Genomic DNA, 13,332 nt, shown 5'->3' on the forward strand with positions numbered 1-13,332 from the left:
AACAAGATTATAGGTATTCGAATATGTATTCGTAGGGATATGAAATTTTACTAATTCCAGTTGTTAAAAAGAGCTAAATAGTAAGTGTAGTTCATCAAATATCAATTATAGAAAATTAAAATCAAATCATAAAAAATTCTATTTTGAAACAAAATTTTTTTACTGGATTTTTTTCCATCTATTCTAGCAACATCAGCAACCCAGTTTATGCTCTTAAATTCAATACTTTTGACAATATCGTTTTTTTTTTGGTTTTAGGCATTTCTAAGTGTAAAAGTCTTTGCCAAAAGCCATTTCCTTTGACGCTACCAAGGATGTTTCTGTGAACTTTTCTTTCAAAAACTCTAAATTTTCTGTGCTCCATTTTTAGTCAAAGTCTTAATTTTCTAATCATACACTAATTATCCTAAATTAAAGAAAAGTTACAAAAAAGGCTATAACTCTCCCGAAAATATGCCAATTCCAATGAAATTTAAATAGGCTGTCAAATAAGAGTTGCTAAGTAAAACTGTAATATAGTGGCACTGAAGTGGTATGACGTCATCTGCAATGAGTGTAAAATAGTACGTTTGATCGCAAGCCAGCGAGTTTTGCTGCATTTCTGAAATTTGAAATTTCAGATAACCAATTTGTAACAATGACCTCCAGACATCATTTGTCTGGAGGTGAAGATATGAAATCTATTGGATGAGGATAAAGTCAGAGGGCTAAATAGGATTCCTTCTGAGGCTCACTTCTCTTAGTGCAAACATCTGGTGAAGGATGTCAACGTCTCAATCTGTGCTTTAAAGTTTTCACGAACGTTGTTTGTTCGCTAGACTACCAGCCATTTGAGTGCCACTCTCGTCACGCCAGAGAAGGTAACATTTAAGGTTTAGGGGTTTAAACCCCCCCCCCCTTGAGCTCAGACAAAGTGAATTTACAAAATAATACAGACAAAAATAAAAATTTTAGTAGAAATTATGCGAGTCATTATTTTTTAAGACTATATATTTTTATTTGCCTTATGCCTACTTTTTTTTTCTCACGGTATTTCTCAGAATACTGATAAAACATTTACTATAATAGAGTTGTATTTTTGAAGCCAAATTCACGTGATACTGTTACGGGCGAGCCCCGATCACTGGTTCCTTTCTGACCTGCCAGTCGCGATAGTTTTCGAGACTGGCTGGCATTCGCGAGGTCTGAAATCCTAGACGTTCTGTCGTCTTTGAGACAATTCGAGAATTTTGTAGATGCGGTTAAAAAAAATTATATGAAAGGGGGTTACATTTATTTTCGATTTTAGTCAGACTAAGAGTTATCTCTGCCGCTTGTCCTTCGGAGCTTGTTTCTAAATCTGTTTTGTTTTGGAGACTCTGTGCTCGTTGAAGTTATTCATTCCAGCTCGAAACTTTGAGATCGTAGCTTAGTGGATATTTCTGTGCCAATATATATGCATATATTTTTGCTGTTCTTGGATCTTTAGGATGTCTAAACGCAAGAATTTAACAATTTTTAATTACTTTGAGAAAAAATCACGACCTGAAATTAGTGAGGTGACAGCATCTAGTACCAATGTAAGTTTTTCTGTTGAACAGAAATGTGATACTTCCGTTGAAGAAAACGTTTCTAGCGTAACAGAATCTGATGAATGTGAAAGCGGCCCTCAAAGTATTACTTCCCACCCATATGACATTGGACTTTTTTCAGAAGATAATACATGCGAGGATAAAAAACTGGATATACTTAAAAATGTTTGGGAACCCAATCCAGCATTTGTTTTTCCTGAAAAAGGAAAAAGAAAAGTGAAATTTCAGTGCAAATGGCTTTATCGCTGGAAATGGCTTGCATATTCAGAGGTTAAGGGTGGTGCTTTTTGCAAATTTTGTGTACTTTTCACCCCAAGTGGTGCCGGTTCTGGAAAGCAACCTTTATGCCAACTGTGCAATGTAAAATTTGACAACTGGAAAAATGCTGTAGAGCAATTTTCTGAACACGAGAAGTCTTTATCACAAAAAATCGATCGAAACTGCTAGGACATTAAACGATATTTTATTTGGAAAGATGAAACCTGTGGATGAACAAGTTGACAGTGCAGCAAGCAGAAGAAAATTAGAAAATAGAAAAAACATTACTCCAATCATTGAAACCATCCTATTTTGTGGAAATCAAGGTCTCGCTCTAAGAGGACATAAGGATTCGGGAATAATTGCTGAACAACCAGGTGAAGAGAAAGACGGAAATTTTCGGGCATTGCTTCGTTTCCGGAGTAAGAACGATTCGACTCTTAAGAACATTTTAGAGTCAAGCAGAAAAAAACTCAGTATACCAGCCCTCGATTTCAGAACGAAGTTATTGAGGTTTGCAATATTTTAATCCTGCAAAAACTAGTCAGCGAGATTAAAGATGCAACTTGCTTTTCCATTCTTGCAGATGAAACAACTCATATTGCAGGTATAGAGCAATTATCGTTATGCGTTCGATATGTCGATAAAGAAAATTTTAACATCACCGAACAGTTTTTGCAATTCATTCCGGTGCATGACTTAACCGGAAAAGCAATAGCAACAACAATATTAGACCAATTACAGTCTATGAAAGTTGATATAAAAAAGTTACGTGGACAGTGGTACGATGGTGCTGCATCAATGAGTGGAAAAATTAATGGTGTACAAGCCCACGTAAGAAGTATTGTCCCATCAGCACTCTATGTACATTGCTCTGCTCATAGCCTCAATTTGGCTGTATCAAATGCATGCGAAATAACTGGCATTAGAAATTGCTTAGGGACAATTAAAACATTATACGACTTTTTAAATACGCCTGAAAGACAGTATGTCCTATCTTCAGCAATAGAGGAGATGGAAACCAGCTCTAAGAGGGAGAAAATTAAACAGCTATGTGCAACCCGTTGTATGGAAAGATACGACTCAGTAACCGCTGTGGTGGAACTTTTCGAGCCTATCGCCGAAACACTACAAAAAATATCAGAATGGAAGGATAAGGAATCAGCTACCCAGGCTAATTTTTTACTGTGCACAGTATCTAATTGCCAGTTCGCAATATCTCTTTTGTACATTTACAAAGTTTTCACCATAGCAATCCATCTCTGTAGATACCTACAAAAACAAGCATAGATTTGATAGAGGCAGTGAGTCTTGCAGAAGATGTCATTAAAGATCTCAAATTAATGCGTGAAAATGCGACTGAAACATTCTCTGAAATATTCAGCTCTTCTTCTGTTATGCTAACAAGCATTGGATCTTCCACTTCCATGCAAATCCCTAGAATAACAGGAAGACAGAAAAATCGCGATAATTTTCCCTCATCGACACCGGAAACATATTTCAGAGTTAGTGTTTTTATTCCATTCATAGAAAATTTTATAACACAATTAAACTTAAGATTTGCATCGCATCGTGATATTTTGAAAGGATTTCAGTGTCTTCTACCTGCCGATCCTTTCATTTGCCAACCTTCAAACATAAAGGCTTTTGAAGCATTAGTGGAATTTTACGCTGGAGATTTAGATACCTGTAAAGGAAGCCTTAAGTCTGAACTAAAACTCTGGTATAAAAGATTAAAAAGGATTAGTGAAGACGGAGGCAGTGTTCCAAAAACTGCGGCGGATGCTCTTGGAATGTGCAATAAAGATATAACACCAAACATTTTCAAACTCCTGGAAATATTGGTCGTTCTACCTGTTTCAACGAGTGCAAACGAAAGATCCTTTTCGACTTTGCGCCGTTTGAAGACTTATTTACGCATCTCAACGGGAAATAATAGAATGAATGGATTGGCGCTGTTAAGCATTCATAGAAAATTTACCCCAGCTGTCGAAGACATTTCAAACGAACTTGCAAAAAAACCCCGTCGTTTGGATATTACAGTATAAATCAATAAATTTTTAGCGTGTTTGTATACTGGTTTAATTCCCTATTTGTTGGTAAGTCATTTTTTAGTTAAATTCATTGGTTTTCTATGGAATATTCACATTTATATGGGTATTATTTAGGTAGCTGTTACAGTATGAGTAGTTTTTTCTGGCTTGATTTATTCCTACTTTTTAATAAAAATAAAATATTTTACCTCTTATTATAAAAAAAATTATATTCTTAAACTTAAAAAATAAAAACAAAATTTAACTAAACAATGTTGTCGAAATAAAAAGTCAAAATTGTTATTCTGCGTACGCCACTGAATGACCGGCTGACCAATGGAGGGCTGTTCTCAACACAGATAGATGAGTCCAAGAATGTAGCCTCTAAAGTGATAGTAGGCGTCGTTTGATTTAAAGATAACCCCGATATCAATCATCAAACATCCGTGAAAGACATGCATACCGAAAAGATAGTGTCTGTGTGTGGTTCTCCTAGTGCTGCATGTCTTTCCACGTGAATGCTCACGTGCATAGAGACGGCATTCTTGATGTTTATATGCTGGTTCAATAGGAGATAATTTAGTGCTAAGGACGGTAACTCACAGAGATCGCTACGTAGATGATTATCTTCAGCAGCAAACAATTCAGAGCATGGATGGTCGGACTTGAATCCAATCGAGCATATTTGGCCTGCTTTTGGAAGACGTGTACCTGCTCTCAATCTTTCTCCGCAGATCCTTGCAATTTCTTTGAAAGGACAATGGCTTGCACTTCCAAAGGAGCTGGCAAACCGCATAGTTGAGAGCATTGCTGTATTGCTGCTAGAAGTGATCGTAATCCATACTGAAGATACTTTTTCTATTCCAAACTCACACATCTAATTTATTCATTTCATGTAAAGGCACTTCTGTAGCACCATAATTGTCTGGTTAATATTTTTTACCTTATTTTATACATAATTATGTTATTTTTTAATGCACTTCCTTTTTCTTATTTGTTCAGTATATTTTATTTTCATTAGAAAAAGACTATTTTGTTTTTCTTTTCTTCCTTTAAGCATTTTCATAAAAATGACGAAAAACTAAATGAATGATGCATTCATTAGACGCAAATACTATTATAGGTTTCAAAAACCGTAACTGGTTATTATTCTTATGAAACAAAAGTCGTAATGTTTGGAACTTTAGAGTTCCGTGGAACAATTTTTGGGAACGGAAAATAAGATATAAAATTGTTGGCCGGAAAAGAAGATATAAAAAAAGTGTTTAATGAACTTCGTGTCAGTCAATGAGATACGATTTTGGATTTCTGAGGTTATCTCAATTTTTGTTATAACAAAATATCCAAGGTAATTAAAACCAGGTACAGTTTCAAACGCATGAGGATTTAATCATTTCCGAAGTGTATCACCAGATGGCGTTTTTTGTACAAACAAGTGCTTGGTATTTTTAATGTCAATTTGCAGAAATCTCGTAAGCTTCTCTCTCAGAGCTTTGGACACTCCTATTAATTACTACAGTTCACCTCGCTAATTGTTTTACACCATCTGTCTCGTGTTTTTGCTTTATATATATTTTTTAATTTTTGAGGTCTCTCTCAATTCGCGATCGCAACGCTCGAGTACGCCGTCTAGCGGGAGCTTGTAAATATCGGACATTAATTTATCACGTTTTGATTTAGTTCCATCAAAGTCATTGACTGAATCAGACGCCATTTTTTAGCAGCAAATAAGAAACAAAATTTCCCTAAGGAAAAGGCCGAAGAACTTGAAAAAAATCTCCAGAATATTAGTAAATCTTTCAGGAACAGAACACGCCAAACATTTGAAGAAAAATTCCTCAATAATTTTTAATTTCTATTATCAACAAACTTGCAACTGATGACTTCCGATTTCGGATACTGTTACAGATGTGTGTATTAAGGTAAAATGCATTTCTTCTGTCTTCAATTCATTACGAATTAAAGTGAAGTCAACATTGCTTTCGTCATTCCAGTGAATAAATATGAATTCAGAGCATACAGAATTGTAATAGTTATAGCATATTCTTCTTCGTTATAGAATAGTATATATTTCTGTATCCATATAATTCGGAAAACAACAATAAAAAATTATCCAAGTTACTTGAAATAGTGCCATTTGTGCTGATTCTTAATTAATTTAAATCGTTTTCTTGGTAAGTTTTTTTTAATTTTGAAAGAATAAGTTCAACTAGAATTCAGCTATTCTGTTTTTAGCTACATATTCAAATTCATATCAATTATAAAATTTTACTGTGTAGTATGTTATCTAAAAGTAATGAAGGTATAAACTATGTATCTATTATTTGAGAATAAAGTTTTCAAACAAGGAACTTATCATTTTGGAATTCTCCGGGAATCATAAATCAGGTAAGTGCAATGATTTTTACAATAAAAAATTTGCTTGTAAATATTTTTTTTTCATTTGATGATGGTTCTCTACAGAATGGTTTTTTACGTCTGACTAAGAACTATAAGAATAATAAAAAAAGAAACAATATGAAAGTTTTTATTTCAATGTTAATAATTCTTAAAATCGTTTTTTTTATCCTAAGAATTCTTTATTTTCCGTTTTTTAGTTTATAATTTTTTGATAAAAATTGTTCTCAAAATACTTTTGAAAAATTAAATGGTATAACATTATGTGTTTATGTATACTTCTTGTATATTCCAATGTTTGAAATAATATGATTCAGAAAAGTATGGAATAAAAATTCGGTACTTACGATGTATTAACGCCACCGTCGCTACAGATTTGGCGGTTTTTAAGTGCCGCCAATCTACACTTAAAATTTTTGCGACAGTTCATAAAATAAAACACTTTATTTAAAATCAAAATAGTTAATTGGATTTCGGTGGAAAATGAGCCGATATAGAGTTTAGCATAGATTCAAAACAATCATATCGCCATATGAACTCTGATGAATAAGATTCCAAATGAAATAACATTTCCAAAACGTACGTTTGCCAAGATAAAGTTTTATGTTTTAGGAATTGGTACATTTTCGTTTTTTCGGTCAAATATTTCCCTCCTGAAAAAATAAAATTCCATCTTGTTTTGTTTTTGGCAAATCCCAAAGACGAATATTCGTAGCACTAAAAATGGCGACAAAAAAGAATTGTTTTTTGTTTTTGTTTCGTCAGCATTCTTTATTTTACGTTTCTTAGTTTCTAAATAATGATTTTTATTGAAACTTGAAATTTTTTGATAAAAATTGTTGTCAAGAAACGTTGTTTACAAAATTAAATTTCATAAAATTATGAGGCTTATGTATACTTTTTGTTCATTTTAATTTTTGAACTAATATGATTCTTAAAACTATAGAATGTAAAGTTTAAATGGGCCTTTCATGTTATATCATTAAATTTAGTAATACTATTTCTCGGGCATTAGGTTTTAACTTTTATAAGAATATACATATTTTTTTCTGTTAATGTACAAATATTTTTCCGATGTGTTTTGGATATTCCTTCTCTAATAAAAAGAGATACCATTTTGTTTTCGGTTGTACAAGAAAGAAGATCAAGCATTTTTCTTTTTTAAATTTAATAAGCCACATTAAAGAAGGAACGTTGCAATGCTACACGCTACATTAACGACGTCTCCAGAGTAACTGAATGACGGTTCATATGGAAATCGCAGGTAAGCGTCTCATACAACAACGCCCCCTATAGTTCGTTGCGATCGCGAATCTCTTCCCCGTTTTTGTTGGCCATTAAATATCTTTTTTGCCCTTCTTTTGTCAACCATTCTTTCTGCGTGTCTCAATGATTAGATTCTTTTTGCCTTTTTACAGTTTAAAATATTCTTTTTTTTTTTTAAAGAGATTTCTTAGATTTCATGGTGAAATATCCTTTGATACTCATCTACCCACTCTGACTGGTCCAAAAATGGTTCTCAAGAATTTGCCAGGTGTCTTCTCATATCTTCTTTTCATCTTCAAAACATCGCTTCATTTTTTCGGGTCGAGTCTCTGACTTATAGATAACCGGTGGTCTAACCAAAGTATGGTTTTTCGTGTTATTGTTTCGATCTCATTAATTTCTGTAGTTCTAAAAAACTGTCGTTACTTGATTTCCTTATGAAACTATCATCAGCATAAGCCAAGAGCTGAATTGATTTCTTATCCGCGAGTATCAATATTTGCATTTCGATTCAGGAGTAAGGGAAGTAAGAGAATTCTTCTTTAAAGTATGCATCAAGGATTTAATATTTTTTAAGTTTAAACTTCCAAAATTAAATATTTCTTAAATTCACTTATTTTAAGTGACTGAATGGATTTAAACACTAGTTCTTAACACAATCACCTTATAACCATGATCTTTTTTTGAATGACCATTTTTCTTCGACACTAATGAAAAGTGAAAATCTCTAATTTTTTAATACATAAGCGTTTATAACTAGTATAGAATTTCCAACTTGAAATTCATTTTGGTGTCATATTAATCAGTGTACAGGTAATATAAATTAATATACGGTATGTAATTAGATCAGTAATATAAGGAGTAATCCGTAATAATCAGGGTGTAATATGCGTGTCCCCCTTTAAAATATATTTTAAAAGTTCTTGCAAAGACTGAAGTTAAAATAATAGAAGTCTAAAATTATTATTAAAGTAAAGAAATATAAAAATCTGACAAATCACTATTAAACATCAAAACTTGTTTATTGCTCGACAGAGAAGAGTTGAATGACGATTATTAGAAAAATCTTTTAGATTCAATTGGCAATCAAACACGTTTTGATTTTTTTTACATCCGCGTTGAGTATTTAAGAATATTTTGTTCAAAATTTTTCTTTACAACTTAAATACGCATATTGCCATAAAAATTAGCGCACCAGAAAGACTTGTCAGAAGGAAATGAAGTTTTACATACGCAAGTACAGCGGTGATAGATGTAAGCGATAAAAAGTCAAGGCAAAATGATCATCATTTATTGCAGGAAAAAAATGCAAATGAATGGAGGTTTTAGTACCCTCTTAAGCCACCGCGAATGCAGGATGCTTTAGGACATTGAGAGACAGTTGCTGTGACTTTATGATGTCCAGCAGTATCTTGTTCCACAGTTGCTGTAAAAACACCGCTAAACAGACTAAACTCAGTGGCTGTCCAATATGCTCGTTTTGTGAGAAATCTGGAGATCGAGCAGGCCAGAGAAGGGTATATTGAACTGTCCCCACCTTTTTATTTCCTTTCTAATAAATATAAATTGAAGATTGATTTCATACAGATACCTGTTATTGATATAACACCCCTTGTCTAAAAAGATTGAAGTAAGCGACGATATAAAAAAAGGCAGCTTTTTTACCCATTTTGCCGACGCAGCTGCTTGTGACGGCAAATTGTCCTCCTCCGTTGGCAATGAAATGAGGCAAAACTTTTCTTGTGAGATTGAGTGTGCCAAAGACATTGATTTCGAACAGATCTTTATCCACTTGAACATCGATTTCTTCAAATTTCGCCCTCTGAGATCTTCCGGCATTATTGACGAGGATATCTATCTAAATGAGGGAACAATAATGAGAGAAAACACATTTTTTAAAATAGAATTTGCATCCGTAGCGTGCAAGTTATAGTTAAACAAATGTAAAATATTTGTCGTTGTTCTGTCTAGTTATGCACAAACTCCACGACATCCGTCTTTATGTTTTGACTGATTGCACGAACTCTATGTTCCCCGCCTTTTGCACCCGTCTCTCTTACCAAGTTGACTCATATATCTAAGATTCGCGTTCCAACTTTGGTACCCGATTTTGAGCATGCGCATTGCTTGAAGGTTGAACTGAAAACTTCCAATCTATTGCCCATTCATGCATCATTACGTAATGACTAATGTCAGTTGGTCTTCCTTTCTGAATTATTTGAAGGAAAAGTTTTAACTGTTTTTTGAATTTTCCCATATAAATAAAAAGTTAACAAATAATCAAAAGTAATTAAATAATCTCTTGGATAGGAATTTTAAGCTCTTAATTTGTGAGGGAGCATTTGGAATAGCTACCTAGGTAAATATAATCGCCGAAACATAGTCAACATGGAATACATAGTCAACATGTTTTATGCGACCGGTTATGCGACCGGGCAATTGTATACCGGCGATGGTACTTAACCTTAAAAAAACACCAGTGTAAGATATACAGCGAAACTCTATATCGGGTAGTTGCACTTAATTTTCGAAACAAACGTCAGTGTAGTTTATTTACAGGCTAATGTTTACCGGGTAATGGCATTTAACCGTAAAAAAAACATCAGTGTAGGATATTGGGTAAGTGTAAACCTTTCGTATTCCGTTTCAGGTCATCAGTATAATTTTGAGAAATTATAGGCCTGTCCGTATCCCCCCCCCAAATGAAAAACATTATTTAAATTTCACTTCACGTCATCAGCAAGATGAATGGGTGTTATCACTGAAAATGTTTTGAAAATGAAAAACCGTGAACATAATAACAAAGTAATAAAAAGAAGGCGAGCAAATGCAAGTCTAGAAATGGAGACCAAAAGCGTTTGAGAAATCCCTCTCGCAGTAAAGAGACAGTGTTTTTGTAGTAAAGAGTCCGTGTGTACCAATATTGGAAAGCAGCCCTCAGACATTTCAATAGTAGAACATTCATGAGACAATAGAATTTTGATTGGTGAAGGAAAAAAATAGTTCCAAAATCTGCCGAAAGATAACGCTGTCAGGGTAATGTCAGGGGAAAGACCAAAGAATGGATTCATTACACACAGGAATGCTGTAAGCCAAAAGGACAGTTCAGGGGTTTACTAAACACTTTTTAGCAAAAAGACAAGAATATGTGTTCACAGAGACAACAGTTATAATGCCCCCCCCCCAAAAAAAAGAAGCTTCATGAAACAAGCATCTTACTAATGATTAAGGCATAAATTGTTCGACGTGCCCTCCGTATTGTTTTTCTACTATATGGAAGCGTAAAATGGCATGCTCCACAACAGATCGGAGGGTATCTGTACTTATGCAATGGATGAGGTGTGTGGTGATGCATGCCTTCAATTTGCCTAGATTCTCAATCCACGCGTTATAAACAACATTCTTCAGGTACCCATAAAACCAGATGTCACACGGGGAACGTGGAGGCTACGTTGTTGGAAAATGGCGCATTATGATCCTATCGTCTCCGAAATGAGCACTCAGCAGCTGCTTCACAGAAGTAGCAATGCGCGGAAGAGCGCTATCTTGCATGAATATGGTGCGATTCACACACTAACCCTGCTGAAGTGTCGAAAGGATATGGTGACGCAAAAGTGCTTCATACATGTCGCCTGCCAGTAACTGTGCAGGTAACAGGACCTGATTTGATCTCGAAGAAAAATGGACAGACGATAAGCGCTACCGTTATTCCGCACTACACACTGACCATTTCAGAATGAAGAGGTAATGGCTGTAGCTGGAACGGATTCTCGGTCGCCCATATCCCGCAATTTTGCATATTTACAGAACCTTGCAAATGGATGTGGGCTTCGTCAGACCACATGCTCCATGGACACTCGTTGTCAACTTCTATCCAGGAAAGCAATCGTAGTGCAAAAGATTCACTCGCTCCCAGGTCAGCAGGTAACAGCTGCTGCACATGAGTTATCTTGTACGAGTAACAGTTCACGATGCTTAATAAGATTTTACGCACAGTGCTAATCGGCATATCCAGAATTCCTCGTGTATTGCTGATTCTTGCATCACTCTTCTTCTGTTCTTGTAATGCTGTAGCCCCATCTTCCACTGCCGCAACCGAAACTGGTTTCCTTCCTCTACTTCGTTTTACGTCAAATGAACTGGAATTTACCAATTATTTTTCGAAGAAAATTTGTGGTTATTAGACCCGATTTTGAGGATTTTAATGTCCGCAACGTCCTTATTGCTGTATATATATATATATATATATATATATATATATATATATATATATATATATATATATATATATATATATATATATATATATATATATATATATATATATATATATATATATATATATATATATATATATATATATATATATATATCGGTGGGTGACAAATGTCTCGTATATTTTGAAACATTTTAACTCTCCTAGAAATGCTTTGGATATTAAGAAATTCTCAACTTTTAAAAATTTATTCATACGTGTTATCAAGAAATAAATAAACGAAAAATGTTACATTTAGTTGAGTATACAACCATAATTAATGTATGAATTTGTGTTAGCGAGACACATTACAAATTCTCTTATACAATGAATTGGGATAAATAAAAATTTACTTTTGAAAGTCAACATTTAACCCTCTTTTTTTCTACTCAGTTGTTATTACAATCATTACAAAAACTCTTAATTATGACCAAATGAAACTTCTTTTACCTTTTGAAATTTCTGCACAACTTTCTGCACGCATTCTTCGTGTACTTTATAGTCAGCCATATTGAACGGCAGCACAAGAATATCTTCTTCCTTTAATCCCATTTCTATAACAAAATCTTTATTATAGAACAGAATGCATTGAAATTCATTACAATAACACATATTCACTCTGCGGGTGAAAATATAATTTCAGAGAAAAAAAAGCGTTATCTAAACTTTATAATTGAGGTAAGCGGGATCAAAATCTTCAAAACCTGTTTGATTGTCGGAAGAAGGCTATTTTTAGAAGTGCTTGTCAGTGACAACGAGCAGTTTAACAGATATTTTTACGGCCTACATCAGTAGCGATAACGTTTCTTTTCCCTCACATAAAAATTCATTTTATTTTAATTCTGGCTTGGACCAGTTATCCCGTATGCAGCCAGCAATAATTCACTCCGTACTATTTAAAACCCCCCACCAAGAAGAAAGTGCAAACTTTATTAGTATTTTATTTCAAAAAACCGACATTGAACAGCCGACCCATTTTTGGTTTAGATTTTTCAATATTTGAATCTAGGAATACCAAAAAGTGTTCCAATCATGGTAAATGGTAGGAAAGATTTAACACAAAATGATCTGTAAAAACCGATAGATGTCTCAATCTACAAAGATATCCACGAAGAACTACTAGCATAGTGAGTTATCAAAATGGAATAAGTCTGGTAAGATATTCTCAAAACAAAATGAGGTAAAAGATACTTTATACAATCCTCAAAGTGAAACAGACGTAGGAAAGAGTCGTACAGTGCGTAAAATAAAAAAAACACCATAAATAACTTTTGTTCTAATCATCGTATCTTCACGTTCTAGGAGTCAATCTTAATGGCTCGAGGGGATGGCCACAAATATGCTAATTAGTTAGTGCAGACGATAATTTAAGTTACGTAATCAGACCCAAAAATGTGCTTTCTCTGAATAAACGTATCTTTTTTTTGAGGGATTCAGCCTTCTGACTTTCAAAGTATGGGGTAAAAATATGGTAATCTGTAAAATAGGGTCCCAATTGTTTGGCAGGAGAGAGGTTCAAAGTTTGGACTCCATAATGCTAATTTTACTTTTT

The 13,332-nt window shown here is 34.0% G+C and overlaps 1 protein-coding gene across 1 annotated transcript in view; it reads right to left on the reverse strand.

The window, feature by feature from the left end:
• Positions 1-13,332, reverse strand: part of LOC107448909 (dehydrogenase/reductase SDR family member 7) — a 42,348-nt gene that overhangs the window by 10,662 nt on the left and 18,354 nt on the right. Inside the window, exons 3-4 of the mRNA XM_087153537.1 lie at positions 12,231-12,334; positions 9,191-9,383 (exon numbers count right to left, since the gene is read on the reverse strand). Of these exons, the coding sequence (XP_087009663.1) occupies positions 9,191-9,383; positions 12,231-12,334 (297 nt within the window). The remainder of the gene's footprint in view (positions 1-9,190; positions 9,384-12,230; positions 12,335-13,332) is intronic.

This window comes from Parasteatoda tepidariorum, chromosome 10 (assembly GCF_982258835.1).
Source record: "Parasteatoda tepidariorum strain Cologne lab strain chromosome 10, Ptep-v5.0, whole genome shotgun sequence".
In the NCBI taxonomy this organism is placed as follows: Eukaryota; Metazoa; Arthropoda; class Arachnida; order Araneae; family Theridiidae; genus Parasteatoda; species Parasteatoda tepidariorum.